General features: G+C 35.8%; 1 protein-coding gene across 2 annotated transcripts in view; it reads right to left on the reverse strand.

Moving 5' to 3' along the window:
- Nucleotides 1–562: 562 nt before the first annotated feature.
- Nucleotides 563–20,990, reverse strand: part of kek5 (kekkon 5) — a 151,973-nt gene continuing 131,545 nt past the window's right edge. For both annotated transcript variants that reach the window (XM_068767021.1, XM_068767022.1), the window contains exons 3-4: nucleotides 3,426–4,874; nucleotides 563–3,172 (exon numbers count right to left, since the gene is read on the reverse strand). In XM_068767021.1, coding sequence (XP_068623122.1) covers nucleotides 2,088–3,172; nucleotides 3,426–4,860 — 2,520 coding nt within the window. In that variant the 5' untranslated portion in view covers nucleotides 4,861–4,874 and the 3' untranslated portion in view covers nucleotides 563–2,087. The remainder of the gene's footprint in view (nucleotides 3,173–3,425; nucleotides 4,875–20,990) is intronic.

Below are 20,990 nucleotides of genomic sequence, written 5' to 3' on the forward strand. Positions count from 1 at the left end.
TAGCGGAAGTAGCTATATATTAGTCCCTTTCTTTGTTAGGCTGGACTTCCGCGAGGTAACGCCTGAATCTATTAGATGATATATATATACCCTTGGGTAGTAAGTCATTCTCTTAATTCTGTTCCACGATCAGATGCTTCAGAAGACATCTCATAAGAGTTGGACAAGAGAACAGATAGAAAACATGATTATCACGTCCCATGCCATGGCAATTTTTGAAGAATTTCCATTTAGGTCGCGTGAAGCGTATACCTCCCACACTTTTGAAATGAAAAAAGTAGTTTAACACATATGCTTTACACTTTTTCAATACTGCAGAGCTGTAATTAGCGGGAATAAATAAATACGTGATGTGAAGTTATCTATATTCGTGCCTACAACTCATTTGTTTAAGAATCCTTTGTTATTCAATGAGAACTGCAAATTGGCCTGAACAGAAAGTGTAGCGGGGGTCGTATATACCCCGATGGCATGGAATGTGTTATGGATTTTGAGATGATATTTGTTGAAAATAAAAACAATTTTTACTGAAATATAGCTTTAATCAGTTTCATATGTTCGTATTTACACTTGGCGCTTAAAACTATTAAAAAAAAAAACTGGATCTCTATATTAAACATGTAAAAATACAATACAATGTAATACAACGTAAAACATACATTCCGAAAACGAAACTGTCGAATATCAGCAAATGCTACAAAACTTTCAAACTCTACCGTGTTAATTATACAATGTTTAAAACAATTTCAGACATATAACACGCAATGGTAAATTTTCGGAATAATCAAAATTCAATTCACGGTATTTGGATCCTTTTCAACAAACCCCTTAAAATAAACAAAAACGAGTAATGTATATCTATATGTTGATATATTTAAAATTATATATTTCATCGATTAATACGAAATGTTTGTGCAAGCATTATAAATACAGGGTGCTACTAAAATAAATAAGTTCGAAACGAATAGGCGTTCATAAAAGAAATAGCACCGTAACGTGTCTTGGCAAACATTTTAAAATCTCCCTTTATATTCTCGCTAATAAATACTTCTAGATTTGTTAAAAATTCATTTGTGTTTTTCGTATCACTAATATGTATTATTGTGGGATTAAAAAAATATTTAATGGTATGATAAAAAGGGTGAGAAGCAAAAAATTGACATTATTATATCACCATTCCATCAAACTATAAATTGATTCTTATTTATAGTATTTAAAACAATTGTCGTTTTAGGAACTATATTCTATTGAAATCAAAAACGTAGAGGGGACCCATATGTCCAAACTCGACTGAAAGGTGCTCTCACGTAATCTCTCGGCATTTGCTTTGATAGGATCAAAAGAAAACCGCTTAAAAGGCGAACTAAAATAATATTAACTTAAAAGAAACGAAGTTAAATATTTTAGTAAAAATTAAAAAAAAAATCACATATGTCGTATAAATCATAAATGTGGTTACACCGAAATATATTAATGTAAGATCATTTGAAAAATCGAGACAGATTTTCATATACAACATATGTGATTTTTCATTTTGTTAGAACATATATGTAGCACTTTTAATTAACTATTGACGTCATCAATAGTGGAAAAGTGTCTAAAAAAAACTCATTTCAGTCTTCCGAATTATTAGAAATGTTAGAAAATAAAACAACCTAGCAAAACTACGAAAGTCAAACCGAAAAAGGGAATTTCAGGGAAACGAGGAATGTCATGAATAAAATTTTGGAATCAGTCTTGAAGGCTACACCGGCGTTGGCAAGTAACCCCTAGCTACCTTTACGCTGCCTTAAAACGAGAAATACTAAAAACAATAAATACTTAACACGTAAAATAGGATGTCCAAAATCGAACGATCGAAGTTTCTCGAAATGGCATGTTTATAGTACGTCGTAACTTATATTATATAATTGCAAATGGTCTGTAATATTCTTGTACGCAATAGTAAAAAATCTAGCACGACACTTATTTACAGGAGCACCGCAAAATAATGTCCCATTGCACTTCAGTCAGGTCATATCACTGCACCATGACGTAATCACTAAAAGCTCATTGGCACTTTGTAGTTTATATCTTGTACACTCTTACTAAACCTCCGTACCATCCTCTCCTTCGTCTTCGAACAGTGGTTCATTGGGATTGACTTCTGCCGCTGGTTTTTTCTTCGGTTTCGGTGGCGGTCTCGGTGGGATCTTCCCGCTCCTTCCTAATGTTCCTGATTGGTTCAAGGAAACATTTCCATCAGTTTTCCTCGGATCGTCTTTAGACGGAGAACTGGGATCTTCTTTGCTGTCCGATCTGATGTTCTTCCTCAAGGAACCAGTTTCAGGTTTCCCTTTGCGGCTCAGGGTGTTAGTATCCGAAACTTGTGAATGAGAGTCGGAGTTCCTGTTGTCCGTGAACAAGGCTTTTCTCGGTTCTGGTTGAGGAGTAGATGTACTCTTTGCTGTCCAGCTCATTCGTTGATTAGCTGGTTCTTGAGGTCCAGGAGTAGACATTTGTGTGGATAGCTGAGAGCTGATGCTGTTACGATTGGGTGCGAAAGCTGGTGGCACGGGAGATGGTGCCGGTTCCTGTTCTTCGATTGGCGCGTAATACAGCTGATGCGGATTCGGGTATACTGTTGGTGTCGCTGGTAGAGGTCTGTTTCTCATCGGAGAAAATTGTTGTTCAAGTCCAGCTTTGTTTAAAGAGAGCACTGAACTGCCGTCTGCTGTGGTTCTTAAGCCAAGGTTGTCGTATAATGGTTCCTGAGCTTCAGTGCTGGGGAGGATTTGCGTGCTGGCGGTGCTGGACCAGCTTGGCACTCTTGGTCTTCTGGGTATAGTTACGTAGCCTTGTCTAGGCGGTATGTTTGGAGGCGTTATCGGTGCCGTGAAAGGTGATTGCGAGCGCGAATATGGTAGAGTTCTGAAGAGATTTTGATTGGTTGCTACTCCGTAGATAGGAGAGTGTATTGGACTGACGGGATTGATTTGCAGCCTGCTTGTGTCGGGTACAGTTGAAGCATTGCTCGCTGCTGGAGATATTTGGGCAGCTCTCGCCGGGAATGACAGGAGGTCCGGTGGGTAAGCGCGTCCGTCTGCGCGTCCATATTCTATGTTGAGAGCGTCTTGAGATCGCTTCGTTTGTTGCTCGAAGTCCAACGACCGTTTTTCATCTTCGTTATGTGCTGAAAAAAATTATAAAATATTAACGTAAATTCCTAAAAATGTCGGTTTTTGAATTTGATCGTATTAAAAACGACCACTTGAATGTATTTAAATTACTTTATGATCATTAGTAAAAATTCGCACAAAATATGAAACATTAGAAGTAGTTTAAAACGAAATTAACAAATATCTTCTCATTAATAGCAGAAATTGGCTTGGAAAAACTAAAAGAAATGACATCATTAAACATTTAAAATTAAATATAAATCTTACCAAATACAGAATCGTTGTCCAAAAGCGTTTTATTTAGTTCAGACATCTCAGTGGCTCCGGTCGTGATAGAGGGAGGCATATCATACCTCCTAGGAGGTTTAGTTACAGGATTAACAGCTGTTATCAAACTTTTTTCCATCTCTGGAATCACTGATCCCTCTATTAATGCTTCTCCATTTGACGCATCAGCTTTCTTCTTCTCTGAACTTCTTCTACGACAGCAACAGTAGCAGAGGATCACAAGGAGAATTAGCAAAATGGCCGCTGCACAAGAGACTCCGATTAAAACTGGTAATAAGTTATTATCCATTCCAGGTGGAACAACGATACCGGGAGTAGTTGGTGCAATAGCCAGAGTTAAACTCTGTTCTTCTACTCCGCCTTGATTCTTCGCCACACATAGATATTCACCATTATCAGTAGTTCCAACGTCTATGATTGTCAAATTCACCCATTTACTGTTCTCTGAATTACTTTGAGCGATAAGGTATTTAACTTCACCTTGATATCTATATGTTCCGTCTATGATCTGGGCGTTCAACACCCAGTTGACTTCCGGCAATGGATTTCCATTGACTTGACAAGAAAGTGTTACATTAGAGTCTGAGGATCTAAGAGTTGTTTTTGCGGTAGGATATATGATGCTCGGCCGGCAAGCAAAGTCAGTAGAGTCAAGCTCTTTCCAAAGTTTACCGTGAACTTTAGCCGGTTCGCTGCACGCAATGGGAGAGGTATATAGATTTTTGCTGATAACCCAATTTCTGAACGGTTGGAGATAACAATCGCATCGCCATGGGTTATCGTGAACGTCCAAGTTAGATAAGGACGTGAGCGCTCCTAACGCGTCGGATTTCAAATACTCCAGTTTATTACTATTCAGTCTGAGTATATTTAGCTTCGGTACATTCATAAATGTCTTCAAACCTAACTGGACTATCCTGTTGTTGCTCAAATCAACTTTTTGTAGGAACGGCAGATTGTTGAACAGTCCATCTTCTAACTTCTCGATTTGATTATCGTTGAGAAGAATCCATCGGATTTTAGCTGTTTCTCTAAACGTGTCGGCGTGTAGAGTTTTCAGGTCGTTTTTGGATAAATCCAGTTCGATCATGATAGCGAGGCCACTAAGTCCGTTCTTATGTATAGTTATTAATTTGCACTCTCTTAAGATAAGTTTCTTTAGGTTTATAAGTCGTACGTCTTCGAAAGCGTGTCGAGTGATTTCGTAAAGTTCGTTGCCGGTGAGATCGAGGATCTGTATCTCAGCGCTTAAGGTTTTTGGGATGTCGTGGAAGCTGGATTCGGAGCAGTCTGCCTGTTTGTTGCCACTCGCCCAAACACACTTGCACTCGTGAGGGCAGTTCGCGGTGAAGTCTGCTGCTACGGTCGCCAGCAGGATATTCAATATCAACAAAGATATTCTTTTAATTTCCATTTTTAGGCCGGAATCTGGAACAAAAGCAAAAAAAAAAAACTTTTGGTTAAACCAACTCTATAAATATAATTCATAAGTACAAAGTAAAATTATAAAAGTAAAAAATATACCCAAAGTAACATATGTTCATTTTTAAAACATCAAAAATTACAAATATACATGAGTATTTTTAAGTATAGTGCCGGTACTTCAATAAAAAGGTTCCAATTAAAAGAGCCGAGGTAAACACGGGCGTGAGTTACGGCGTTCAAAGCCGCGGTATTTGCTTAGAGTTGTTAACCTGGTTATAAACGTAAATTATAAACATACGCAGAGTCTGGCGAGCCATGATAGTTTTATGAAGTGTTGCTTGCTTCTGTTTATTGCTTACGATTTAAGTGCTTCGTTTTAACATCGATTCCTTTTTAACAATCCGTTTGGATTTCATCTTGACTTTTAGAGACGTCAATCTATGTATTTTCGTCCATTGTTGTCCATTGTTTCGTATGAAGTTAGTGCTGTTAGCCTTGCGGCTTTTAGAGCTTCATCTGTAATGAGTTCACGGAGCGGAGGGGTCCGTGAACTATATAATGTATTTTCGTGCAGATTCAAATAAATATGCGTTAAACAAATACTAAAGGCGATTATAAACTTGTCTATTATTCTTTATATAGTTGTAATGGAATAGGTGTTTGTCTTCCACCTCACCCGATGGAAAGTGTAGATGAAGACAAAGTTGGTACACGCCCATCCAAAAGAAACCTGTTCACTCTACTCTTAAAGACCCCAGAGTTCAACTCATCAGTAAAAATACACCCAGGAAGGTCGTTCCAAACCTTGGCGACTCTCACCAAAAACGAGCTGTCAAACCGTTTAGTTCGACCTTTAAGTATGTCAACAACGCATGGATAATAATAAATTGCTAGAACTTCTCTACAGATAAAGGCCTCACTTCCAAGGATGCCCAATCTTCTCTAGATTTGACTTTTTGGAACCAAAAAGAAAAATGTTACATCCAAAAATAAATAATCTTACTAACATTATTAAGTTTAAAGGGTCGATGACCACGACGGCGGATAACATAACACCAAATGAATCAATGCTTGGAATTCTTTCTAAAAGGTTAGCGTTTATTGATTCAGTGAGTTATGTCAAGAGATTTGTTGGACATAATATGGAGCTACCTATTAAATTTAAATACAGAATTATTTATACTATGTTCAAAAATTTAGGTGAGATTGTTTTTTTAAATTCCCTCGTAATTTTTACTAGGTTGGTAGAACTGTGTATAACATTTGGTAGGCGTCTATTTTTCTAAAGTTTAAGCATCTTTTGGCTCAGACAAAACCATTTTGAAAGATGTTTTATGTCTAAATCGTGTTAAGAATCGAATGGTTGATGTTACTGCATTGATTCTTCGCGAATTTTTTTACCAAAACTCGACTTATATATTTCCACAACCAACGTATTCCTGATTTGGATCTGTGTAACTTCTGGCTATTCAGAAAATTCAATAGAACAATGCGAGACGCCGTTTTGAGAAGTTTTGACGACGATTGAGAAGTTGAAAACTGAATTGAAGGCTGTACCGGAAATAAACTATTCCGACTGTTTTGAGGACTACAAAAAGCGTTGGCAAAGGCACGTTTTGTCGAATGAGGTTTACTTTGAAGGGAGTGAAATTGATTTGAAAGGATAAATAAAAAATTGTTCAAATATATTTATGAATATTTAAAGAAAATAATGTAGCAGGCATATCCACACGATTCCAACGTAACGTAACACTCGCGGGGAAGTTCAATGAATCAATTCACAGTGATTGCCCAACGCTCACGTATAAATTGCTTTATTACGAAACTTATTTACACGAATCTTTATACACTCACTGAAGCAGAAGCTGTGCTCTGTGTTATACTAACCTGTTTACATGTCTGCTGAAATCAGAAAGATTTCGCTTTTGATTTAACATCGAAAAATAAATTTAGTTAATTAATATAGGTTGACATAGCCTATAAGTAAAAATTTCTTTCACGTTTCAAAGTAATCTTGTTAAAATATACAAAAAGAAAATTCAGGAACATATAACTTCGCACGTTGTGACTACACTAATGTTTGTGTTAAATAGGATTAAGTATAGTGCTTAGATTAGGTAATGAAGTAAGTTTAATACTTTAAACGTGACTAATCGCCGGCGTGGGTCGACCCCCACTGGGTGAACAAGGTCAGGCTTCCGGGAATTCGCTGGATGCGAAGTCAGCTTCGTGACGATCTTTGGGGGAAGAATATACTTTAAAGTGGAAGTATATCTTTAATGTTTAATGGAATCAGGCGTTATTTTGCGGAAGTCATTCCTAAGTAAGAAAAGGAATAATATTTAGCCACTTCCGCACATGCAGTGGTAGTCGTGCAACAAAGTGCACCGCCCGCCAGCACGCTGATAAATACGTATGCGGCAAACAATGCGAATCACACAACCGCCACCGCCAAATTACTCAACACATGTTTTACCCCTCCACGGGGCATCTTCAGGAGTTATGTTACAGCGATTAGTGCCAACAGAAGACGCCCCGTCCTGAAAATAAGGCCTCCGGTCTGGCTGAGTATAATTGAATTTTTTTTTAATTTTTTTTAGAAACTATAGTCCACAGGCAGTTAATGTCTTTGTTTATACAACTACATTTAAAAATTTCGATTCTTTTTTCTTACGTTTCTGCATGTTACAGTGTTTATTATTTAAAACTAAATCATGATCAACCAGTTATAATTATAATTTTTGTAAATAAAGGTGTCTTGTTTGGTTTTCATAACACCCTAACAATCTCTAGTTTTTAAGATTATGTTTCGTGCGACCATTTCCTCATCCATACTCCGTATTGCCATCTTAAGGTTGTATCTTGCATTGAGTTAGGAAATCGCAAAGCAAGTGCTCTAGGAAATAGATGAGAAAATATATGTTCTTGTAGATCGAACTTCGCTAGGAATGTTCTAGAATAATTTTATGTATATTGACAAATTTAAACAAAAAATTCACTATCGTCATCTTCATTTAGGCCGCAGGACTAAATGACTAATGGATATAGATCGCTTCCAATAGGTCTTATTGGAAATCTTTGAGGGAGGACTATGTATAGATTCGGAATTTTATGGGCTGAAATTATATACTATATAGTAGCAGGGGTAAGTGTGTGATGAAATATCATCAAGATGATGAATACACTGGTGATTGTTAATAGGTGTAAAAGCTTCAAATTTTTACACCCATTTTGAATCACCCTATACTAGTGTACTCTACAGGGGGATTTTAAATCTTTTGCTTCAATAAAAAAATGATGTCAGTTTCTGTGTATCATAATACCACACTGTGATCGCAAACCCTCTACCTAGCGTTCGATTATGGTATTGTGGGAGTCGTATATACACTGACGTGATGTCTGAATGAATAATAGGTGTAAGATTTTGTGGGCGAGCGTAGCCGACGGGCGAACTTAGTGTGCCGAATTAGTGCAGCGAGCACATGCACGCACCGGTGACGCGGGCGCAGACCTTTTGTTACTTTTGTTTCTTTTGTTTCTTTTGCGCCTTTGTTCTATTGCCCGCTTTCACTCGGTCGCAGAGCACATTGCGCCCCAGAGTCCCACGACGAATGCACGTCCTTTTTGCTCGCCCTCAAGCGCTAATAAAAATTTGTTCGTGTGTTAAATAAATTGATAAAGTGTTACAAACGTCTTTTAATAAGCCACTAACACTTTAGTATATATATAAACCAAAGTTGTATATAATTTTATATAGATGTTTTGATATTATATTCTTGTAGTATTTGGAGCGTGGCGGCCTTCAGCAGTTGACGGCTTAGGCGTCAGTGTTTACGCTGGCGTTTCTATAGAAGTTCGAAGGTTGATAGTTAGATGCCTTTTATATTGTAAACAGTTTTTTTTTCTTTTTATTCTCTTTCCATAACATTGTTATGTTATATAAAATTTTATAATACATGGTGAGTCATTATACATGTAAGAGATCTAAAGCGATGAATTCATAGGTCGTTTGTTTTAAATTAATATATCGTACACACTTTATAAAGATTTGATTTTAAAAATGATAAATAACGATAATAAGTTTGAAAATACGTTTACAAAATTCGAAGTACTAGCTGTTGGAATGAATTATTGTTCTCTGTAAGAATAGGACCAATATTTAGCCACTTCCGCACATGAAGTGGTTGTCGTGCAACAAAGTGCACCGCCCGCCAGCCCGCTGATTACCACCGTTAAATCACTCAACACGTGTTTCACCCCTCCACGGGGCATCTTCAAGAGTTATGTTACACCGATTAGTGCCACGTAGCAGCAACGGTGGCAGTTGTGTAATTCGCATTGTTTGCCGCATACGCATTTAACAGCGAGCTGGCGGGCGGTGCACTTTGTTGCACGACTACCACTGCATGTGCGGAAGAGGCTAAATATTGGTCCTTTTCTTACTTAGGATGGACTTCTGCAAGGTAACGCCTGATCCCATTAAATATTATTGTACTCTTTCTGACCCTGCAAACTTTGTACTGCAAGTAAATATTATCCTGTCACATTTATACAGGATGATATAGGTATAAACAATTTTTATTTTTTTTCTGACAATGAGGTATGATATACATACATATTTAAGAAGCTTTTATAGCTATAACTAATGAACAGCTTTAAGATAACATGAAAACATAATAGCATCGTATTGATTCTCTACTCACGAAATATGTATGGAAATTGTCCTAACAAAATTATGGACACACAGAAAATCTTGAATTATATACATTTAATATAACATAAATGTCCGGAAGACTTTATTAAAAAACTTGGACTTTTCAATAATTTAAATGATTTTTATATCGCAAAAATGTCTTTCCAAAAACATGGACACACTAACATCTTTAGCGATTTTCTAGTTAAAGAATATAAATCTGAAAAACATATTTACGAAAACTAGGGCTTACTAAGCATGGACTTGAGTAAATAAAACACGGAGCCAAAAACTTCCTTAAGTTATTTTATAGTAATGAAATATAATGATATCGTAAAGAATCGATTTGTATTGATGTTCAAACTATAAAAGAACCTACTAGCAATTTCTTGACTGATTTCATTTATCAAGTAAGAAAAGGGCCAATATTTAGCCACTTCCACACATGCAGTGGTAGTCGTGCAACAAAGTGCACCGTCCGCCAGCCCGCCGATAAATGCGTATGCGGCAAACAATGCGAATCACGCAACCGCCACCGTCAAATCACTCAACACGTGTTTCACCCCTCCACGGGGCATCTTCAGGAGTTATGTTACACCGATTACTGCCAAACACAGAGTCAAAAACTAACGACATGCACGACTACCACGACATGTGCGGAAGTGGCTAAATATTGGTCCTTTTCTTACTTAGGATGGACTTCCGCGAGGTAACGCCTGATTCCATTAAATATTCATTTATCAAAATATAAAATTCGAAAAATGTCCTGTCGTTAAACATGGAGTGTGGAAATGTTATATCAACACATTTAAAAAAGTAAATTTTTGATGTACCATAAAATATGAAATCATTAGAGCATGGCTTTAAATTATTTTGTAATAATAAACTAATAGGTGGCGCAAAAGTAATGTCATAATGTGAACGCGCTTTAATTTTTACAAAATGGCACTTAATGTCACTGTGATTTGACATTTATGGTGTAAATATATTAAGAATTAGTTATAAATATATATAGATGGATTATATAGCATATTATGACATTACTTGCATCCCTTATTACAAAATCCGGAAGTTGTCCTAACAAAAACATGGAAGCCCTACCCGCTGAGCCGAGTCAGCAAAGTAAACACGTAAAATGCACAGTGTACCTGCAGCCAGGCGCCGATCTCCGCTAAGTGCTCCCCACTTACTCTAAAAGGGTGATAATTAATGAGTCAGCACAAGCATCGCGCCGATTTGGGAAATTTGGGTGTTTATTTCGAAAGATTTCGTTCGCGTGGTGTTGCTAATTTTATATGTTTACCGGATAAATCTTTATTTATTAATTTATTTCTCTATAAACTTTAACTAATTATATCTATATAGTATTATACTTCTTCTTATTTTTAGCTGATGGATGTCCCACTGCAGGTAGACGACGTGGGCAGGCCCCTAAGTGGACTGACTTGGTCAAAGTCGCGAGAAGTAGCTGGATGTATCAGCGCGAGAACCGTCACCGTGGAGACCTTTAGGCAGGCCTATGCCTTGCAGAGGGCATCTATCAACTAATATAGTATTCGTTATTACTCACATTTTAATTACAATACGCGTAATTGATGTATTGATTTCAAAAATAAATATAAATTATCAAACAATATTTCTTTATATATTTTATTACAAATGCCGGGTAAAAAACTAGAAAAGCCTACATTGCAAAAATCTATACAAGCTCTATTGTCTCGGATGAAGTAATTGCTTTTAGCCCTGGTAGTTTTTATAGCTTTATCTGAACATAGTTTACGGGTCCATGCACTAGTAAAATATTTAAAATTGGCTAAAGTATTTCAGCTTCCACAACATTACACACATACATGTGTTTATATGTAGTGTTATGTATTTGATTGTGTACGGCTTGAAGAACAGCGAGGACCACTCGACAATCTAAGGTAGGATACTGATTTTACCTCAGATCGCCCAAGCTGTTCGCGGAAGCTGGGGCGGGCGTACGTGGTTTGGTGTTTGGTTTTGTTGCATCGCACGCATTTTTGTGACACTAATAGTGTTTGCTAATATATGGGAACGGCGCTTGCAGTTTTATGATTATATATGTGGTTTCGATTATATTTTAATTTAGCATATTTTTGATTATGGTAACTTTTGGTAGAAGATGACAACACAGTGTAAAAAAGTCGAAGAACAAAATAATGTGTGTCTGTGTCTGAGAATGATAATAAATAAATATATATATGAAGTCTGCTTAGAATTTTGTTTTCAAATCACACACACACACACACACACACACACACACACATATATATACACATTTACATATACAGGTCTCGAACCTTCTAAATATATACTTGTTTGTTGACAACACCGAGGAAAAGTCAATTCCAAAGCATAACGCTTTGGGTGTGAAAATAAGAATGAACAAAGTTAGATTTGTGCGAAAGACATAGCAGTTAAATTTTGACCTTCGTAAATTTCCCCGATAATTTGAATCAAAGAATAAAAAGTATGGAGTTTAGTAGCAAGGCGAAGAGTGGATATAAGTAAGCCTTCCTTCACCTTTCGTGTAATTGAGTCATTACGTCATTCAGACAACGCCTACTTTTTTAACGCCTACTTTTTTTTATGGCCCCCGCTATTGGAAGCCTCTCGTACCTCTAATTAGTTGGGATCAGGGTCTTTGTTTACAAATAAGTTTTTCAGATTTTTCATCTTTATTCTTCACTCACTGTCATACTTCTCAATTTCTTTTATTCTTACCTTATTTCCATCACAATATCTTTCATTGTGTACTTTCATTCCTTCTTGCTTTCATCGCCTTCCTTCCATCATCTTATTACTCTTAGGTGGCTAGGTACATTATTTTTATTCTTTATTTTATTTTTTACATATTCAATTTTTTCATCACAGTTTTCTTTGGGTTGTGCTTTCTTAATACATTACTACACTTTTGTTATTCTATTTTTCCTATTATTAATTGACTAGTTATTTTATGTGCAGTTTATTTGGTACCTACTTATCTATACTGTTTTGTTTCTATTAACAGTGTCACTCACTACATAAATGCATTGGTCTAATTCAAAGATCGACATCATGACTTTCCGAGGCTTTGATTATGTCGTAGGTCGACTAGATTGCCTAGGATAATATAAAAGTACTATACTGAAGTACGAACAAATTACTTATTGTATTATTGTAAAAATACATTGATGGTTCGGTTTTGGTTCGCGATGCGGCTTGGTATATCGTACCTGATCGCACTAATTGCTTCGTACATTGCCCCAATAACTCGCAACGAAACTGTTTACACTGTTTGTAGGTCAACAGGGCGGAAAATAGTAATGGACGCAATAGGTTGCATCGCCAACTCATTTGTGAATGAATAGGCTAACATCTTAATATAATTTGGGTCTGTTATCAGATATTTCGTTAACGTGATTTGCTTTTTGACCTGAATACAGTTTCTAGAAGTTTCCGAGGATTATATTAATCTCTGGCAATGTGACTAGTAAATTTTGAGATGTATTGTATATTCTAGAAGTTTCTAAGATGTTTTGATTCAACTCGTAGACGCCCACAGCAAGGCCTCACCATCCCCAAAGACATATATGGGGAATTGTACGGTTCCCACCACCTGCTAAACCTCCTGGGTTGGCTACTGCAATGTGGTATTTTGGTACGCAAATAACGCTGTTGTCCATTCTCTAGTAACTTGTTTGTGAGCAGTGGCAATAATATATACGCACAAAGTGCAAATAAACTACTAAGTTCCGGGAATCAACCCGTGATTTTCGATCACAATTCTCAGTCCTCTACAGCTGTGCTATCACCGCTAAGATGTGTATTAGAGGATTATTCTAGAAGCGTCGCAATTCAGAACCTGTTGTTTTTAGTTTCTCTTAGAAATTAGATAGTATATTTTGTTATAATTGAATGTTATATCAAGACAAGAAGCTAAGAAGTAAAGCAAATATATCATCACAATATTAAATGAAGAGATGAAAATATTCATCTTAAGATATAACTGGTGTGATTTCAGATTTATACGGAAAACAATCTTCTATCCATGTAAAGTATTAATGCTAGATGCAGATCGCTTTCCACCGGTTTTACTGGAATAATATGGGATCTATCGTATCTTCCGTCAATATTAAAAACATCAACTGGGTTCACGTGGACATAGTGTTTTTAATCGTTTTGAAATTCTTTAATTGCAGGTACCACCACAGTTGGGTTCGAAAGAATTGATGGATTAGGAAAAAATTAAAGGAATGAAAGAATTTGTGAAGTAATAAAACATGAATGTTTAAATGACATTGAGAAGGAAATAAATACATTTAAAAACTTTTAAGTTAAACGGTTTTTTGATACCCATATTGTGGTGGTTGTGGAAAAATATGTACCTAGTCCGCCATATTGGAACGGCGTCCATCTTGAATTTTGAATTTTGACATAATCATCGTGTTTTACTTGTGTAGCCCTTTCATTTGATACCCATATTGAGGCGGTTAAGGAAAAATATATGCAATCCGCCATTTTGTATCGGCGGCCATCTTAGATTTATAGTGTTATTGATTTTATAATATTGTATTGTTATCTAAATTAAATGTGTGTACCAAATTTCAGATCAATCTGACAACGGGAAAGTGCCTAAATTTCAATTTCTAATTTTGATCCAAATAAATTCCTTACGGGTCGAACTAAATAAAACCGTTTAAAAATGTATTATAAAATTGGCTTTGAAGTTATCAATACTTCAGCATTGCACCCTATCCATTTCTGGCCTGAGTACTTCATACTTCCTCCCTGACGATATATAAAATATGAAGTATATTATATTTAACAAGTGATGTATACTTCCTTAATGTATAACGTAACGAAATGTCGCTTTATTGATGTTATATGAAAAATTATTCTTATTTTCATAATCATAAGGTTTAATATCTAGTGTAGGTTGGTCTGTATGAAATGGCCGGCGACTTTAATGACTGACGTCATATCCGGTAGTTGGGCGTTAATTATCATTGCCCTTAATTATTTCATTGTTTTATTTAGGTTATATAAGTTTGTTTTGTTAATTAGCGACCTCGAGTAATAGGTCGAGGGATATTTATTATTTATTTCTTGCGAACCTGGGAGACAATGATATATAGGCTAATTAGTGTTTAATTAATCTTTTATAAGATTCTCACTCTTATACAATTGATTTAAAATTGATTTCCTGTGAATTTCTAACTGTAGTGAAGTTTAGTGTTAAAAATTTAAAGTAAAAACACATGTTATGTTATGAAAATGTATTGCGACCACAAAGCGAATACCAACATCCTACAACTTACACAATTTTATAAACATATATAATATTTTTTTTTACTCCTTAGGTACTTTTATAAATAATGTAAATGTTTTGATATTATAAGATAGTATTATGTAAGTAAATAGGTACTATCAGTGTATGTGTTGAGATCCACTATCGTGGACCCCCATTTTCATTTCATGGACCTCCAAATTTTTTTTTGGCTGTCGTGGACTCCTTGCAGGTTGTCATAGACCCCTAGGGGTCGATATAGACCATTTTGGGAATCACTGCTCTAGAAGCTTGTTTCTCAGTAATTTCAATTCTATATAATTAATGCACAGTGAATTACATAAGGTTGTGTATACTTGTACGGGACAAGTAGGGAAAGTTTACAAAAACCTCGTACGTAATCCTAAACACAGTTATGATCAAGTGAAGGTTAATTTCGATGCAGAATATAGGACGGTATGAAAACATCTCGTCATAGATCCAGTCAAGGATTAAAAAGTACTTTCATATCAACTGTTTTTACTGATTTTAAATAGTTTTCCAATTTTGAATTCCTAAATGAAAGTAAAGTAATATGTTATTTCCAATCTGACCTATTTCCGGTGGATACGGCGAATGAGTGAGTAACTTTTTTAGTAGTTTGTTTATACCAGGGTTGGCCAACTGCGGCTCGCGTGCCATATGCGGTACCACGATTATTTTTGGCTCCGATCGATTGTCGAATTATTTCAATATTTAACTTTATATTATCTATGACAGCTTTGAAACAAATTACTGGTGTGAATAATAATAATTATTATTATTATTCCACACATAATTAACTAACTGGCATCTTAAGTATTATTAGGAGTGCTGTTATATACGTGTGCCATTATATGATTTAAAAAAAAACATTATTTTGCGTTTAAAATGCGTATTCAATTGCGAAAAATGGCTCGAACTATCAAAGAGCTTGGTCACCCCTGATTTAAACTGAACTGCGTAAGTGTGACGTCATCAAAACTCAACATATAAATAGGACGCAAAACACAACATCTATGAATTTTACGATAAAATATGAAATCTGCAATAGGTTTTTTTTTATATAAATCTGATCCATTGGGTGACAAGAGATACGCGTGCCTTTATTAGAGAATAAGTTATTTTTTATGGACTTACCATTTTAATTACGTTAAGGAATCTCAATTATCATTCCACGGTTTCACAATGAATTCTAAAGAGATGACAAATATCATTAATTATTTTATTACATGACTATGATAGACTTCGTAATTTCTTCAAAACTGTTGTGATCATTTTTAAATAAGTATTATAATAAATTTATAGCCGGTGTTTTAATAAAACCTTTTTGTTATGGTCCCCGCTGTTGGGGACCTCTCGTTCCCCTATCTCGTGTGGGACAGGGACTTTTTATTTATAGTAATTTATTCATATTTTTTATTATTATCATTCTTCTCTTTCATGTATCATCTTATCTGTCGTACTGTTTCTTTCATTCTACAATTTTCCCAGTCTTTCTCTTTCATTCCATTATAAAACCTTTATAGGTGGAGCATTTGACATCTGTTGCCTGCTGTTAAACGATGACGACAAATAAGATGTTACATGCTTGAGGGCGGCCGCCCGCTACCTTATGACAACAGCGTGGGCGGACTGAGGTTGGATCTGGATCTCTCCATGGCTCGACTGTAGTCCACGCTGCCGTCCCAAGCCGCATACACAACATCAACACTACACAGCTCTACTCGGGTAGAGCGGTTTACTACGTGCAAACGTCATCGTACAACTGGAATACATCTACCCAGCTTTTGTTTTAAGTTCACCGACCCTTCAGCTCCGATTAAGCTGTAAAAGCTCCTGGGATAACGGCATCAATTTCAAACAAGAATAAGTACACGCTTGCCTAGAAGAAACCTATTCACTCTTGTCTTAAAGACTCCTAATTATAATTGTCAGGAAACATTGACACCGGCAGGTTGTTTCACTCCTTGGCTGTTCGCACTAAAATAGTATTAACAAAACTCTTAGTGCTGATAGAAGGTATTTCAACTGTACGAATACCTTGTCTGATGAAAGAAAGGAGATAGTGAAATTATTTGGTGATGGAATGCGAATTACATACAAATATGCCAGGACTCTGTGTTTAGGACTAATCGGTGTAACATAACTACTGAAGATGCCCCGTGGAGGGGTGAAACACGTGTTGAGTGATTTGACAATGGCGGTTGTGTAATTCGCATTGTTTGCCGCATGCGCATTTATCAGCGGGCTGGCGGTGCACATTGTTGCACGACTACCACTGCATGTGCGGAAGTGGCTAAATATTGGTCCTTTTATTACTTTGTAATGTGGGCTTATGTGTAGATGCCTGTTTTAAGATTTATCACAGCCAAATAAATTGCTAAAGTTTATCCTAACTTCAATTTTAATTAATATATACCAGGTAAATCTTTATATATGTAACGCAATTGAGAAAATTCGAACATTAGCTTACCGTCATGCAATGTACACACTTCGCGCATATGTCCTGTACACTCAATTTTAAATTGTACATCAAATGAAACTTTATTAAATATGTATCTGTTAAAAAAATTATTTTTATTTCGGTCAAAGCGTATAGAATATATGAACGTAAAACAAAAACCTTTGTCAGACCAATAAAGTTTTGGTTCGTTTTAAGTGTTATAAAGTGAATAAAGAAACTTCCTTTGATGCAATATATTTATTTTTAAAGTACATTGACGGAACGAACAGATGTTCTTCCCACTTGTAATTAAAACGCGTCTCACTATAAAACTACAGGGGTATCTAGTTACGAGATATAGATACCTGTAGCTAGAAAAAATAACAAAGTAATGATACCTCATTAGCAGTGTTTATACAAGCTGAGATGTAATATCTGTTCATCGTCTTATTTATTTAGGTATATTCGTACATGTTTTGTATTGCAGAAGAGACATGTCAATTTATGTTAGAGCTAGACTCTTTCTCTTTCTCTCTTTCTGTTGATAGAGAGACTGATGGCTTTACGGGTTGGTACTGCTTCGTGGAAATGAGTTAGCGAATTATAAAAATTAAAAAAAATTGCACTAGTTCACGGAAGATAAGAAGCACGAAAGTAGGCTATATTTTTGTAGGTATATAGAGGAATGAATGTGATAGGGCAGTGGACCTATTTATTGGAGGCTGCTGTCAAATTTAGTTAAATTCCCCTTAAAGCGCGTCGAGAAGCGCGGAATGTTCCGCGATCACCATAAAGACTGCGCTGAGTTCGGCGGCGAAAGTAGCGGCTGTTCAGAACTATTTTAGACAATATTGGCTAAAGTAGAGACTGTCGAGATATATTTTAGCCAATGTTCGCTAAAGTAGAGATTGTCGAAATCTATTTTACCCAATGTTCGCTAAAGTAGAGACTGTCGAAATCTATTTTAGCCAATGTTCGCTAAAGTAGAGACTGTCGAATACTATTTTAGCCAATATTGGCTAAAGTAGACACTGTCGAGATTTATTTTAGCCAATATTGGCTAGAGTAGAGACTGTAGAGATCTATTTTGGCTAATATTGGCTAAAGTAGAGGCTGTCGAGATCTATTTTAGCCAATATTGGCAAAAATAGAGACTGTCGAGATCTATTTTAGCCAACATTGGCTAAAGTAGAGGCTGCCAAGATCTATTTTAGCCAATATTGGCTAAAGTAGAAACAGTCGAGATCTATTTCAGCCAATATTGGCCAAAATTTTCATTGTATTATTATTTAAAAGAATTTTTTTTTCATAGGATGTACTTAACTAATAAGATATATATTCAACTACTTTAAACCTTTTAGATCTGTTAGCAATCATCCTGTATATATCATATAGCAATCCAATCCGAAGTATCCAATATCACAAAAGTCACAGACCTTACGTACCTCACAAATTGGAGGCTTTTACGCTCGTGCATAAAACATGAGATGCCGCTATACAACGAGAATTGGCCGTTTCCTCCGAGCGTGTGAGAGCAGCTTCCGCTAATTGCTCACGGCTCACGTTGTGACGTTTACGGTATATCACAACGTAAAGAAAAACGTAAAAGTACAATGTCTTTTATGTAAATACAGTAAAGAAGTATGAGAATAAAATCTATATGAAAAATTATTTAACCTTCTAACTGCCAAGCTGTTTTGGCCATGACTTCCCCAGGTGCCAAATGGAAATATCAGGTGTAGGCTTTCCTTATGTGAAAATTTGGGATCTTTACATTCTATGAATGAATATAACACATTATGTATATCGATATGTACTGAGACCGCCGGCGACCTTCATGGCACTTAAAGGCAACAGAGTACTCGGTGTGCCATGAGGTCGCCGGCGGGTCACGTTTTTGTAACACAGAAAACACGATAGGTTTTCAAAGCCTGCTTTGAAATATTAATAAATTGTGAATTCAATACAAAGAAAGGTTTCTATATACATATTCTAATGTAAATTTTATATAAAAAGTGAGGCCGCCCGCGGTCTCATTGGCACCCATGGTAACCGCTTCTAAAACATACTGCAAATCGTATACCATTCCGTGATCCAGTTGCTAGGTGTCTAATGAAGCTAATAATTACCGGAGGGTCGGAAAAAAATAATATTCCTTAGATGTACAGATGAAAAATTGTGAGGTAGCTGGCGGCCCTCACGGCACCTATTGTTGGGTATCGTGAGGTAGCCGGCGATCCTCATGGCACTTAAAAGGTTAACGAGTTCAAATGTGTAAAACAGGGGTGTTAAACTCGCGGTCCGCATGTGGGGTGAAATGTAAATTTTTGACTCCCAGTCAATATATTCGAAAAGGAAATATCTTTCGAAATAAGAAAGATAATATAAGAGCAGATATGTTATCAGGGCGCAAACAATTTTAGAATTTGATAAACAACTTGGAGAATGTTATAGAACAGAGTTCCCCAAACTTTTTTGTATCGTAGACCCGTGCCATGTTTTTCCGTTTTAGGTAGACCGCATACTTACCTGATAGTGATTTCATGTAAATTTCTAACTGTAGTGAAGTTTAGTGTTAAAAACTTAAAGTGAAAACACATGTTAATTTATACATTTATTAATTGAATTTAAATTAAAACTACTCAAATTAAATTTTGTATCTACTATACCAACTAAACCAATCTATTATACCAACATCCTACAACTTACACAATTTTATAAACATATATAATAATTTTTTTACTTCATAGGTACTTTTTTTAAATAATGTAAATATTTTGATATTATAGGATAGTATGATGTAAGTAAATAGGTACTATCAGTGTATATGTTGAGTACCACTATCGTGGACCCCCATTTTCATTTCATGGACCCCCAAATTTTTTTTCGCTGACGTAGATCCCTTGCAGGTTGTCATAGACCCCTAGGGGTCGATATAGACCACTTTGGGAATCACTGTTATAGACAGTCCTAACAACATACAGAAAATAAATTACCTGTCTTACTTTTTTATCACAGTAGTATACGAGTATATTACATTGCTAATAACTCTTGTAATAATTATTAATAAAGTTAAATAAACAATAAACCTACTTTCCTTGTGACCACTTTGCGTAATAGAATATCGGAAGTACTTCATAAATTTGCGATAATATTCTAATGAACTCTGCTTTGTCCCAAAATTTAATTGCACCGTTGCTACCCTACATTAAATCAGCCCGTTATGAGGTCAACGTAGATAATTATAACGCGATTATGGTAATTGTTATATTATTATTGGTTCAATGTATAATTGTAATATTTTATTTTATTTAAATACGAAAGACGTAAGAAAGAATGTGTAACGTAGTAAACAAAATCAAATTATTTATGTATACACATCTTCGGCGTTCGTAGTTTTTTGTTTACACCCACACGCATAGACAGACAAAAAGAGAGAGAGAGAGAGAGAGAAGAGAAGAGAAAATCACGGACACTTACATAGATATATGTAGAGAAAGACGAAAGCGGAAAGGACAGACACATTATTTAGAGAGAAAAGAGAGAGCAAAGAGATGAGAGAAAGAAACAGACTCATAAATAGATATTTATATACAGAGAGAAAGAGAGAGAAGAGAAAAAGACACGAACACAGATAGATATATATATAAAGACGAGAACGGAGAGAAA

The sequence above is a fragment of the Battus philenor genome, unplaced genomic scaffold, assembly GCF_028537555.1.
Source record: "Battus philenor isolate CCGP_79_NKW_IND1 unplaced genomic scaffold, ilBatPhil1.0.hap1 SCAF_22, whole genome shotgun sequence".
NCBI lineage: Eukaryota > Metazoa > Arthropoda > Insecta > Lepidoptera > Papilionidae > Battus > Battus philenor.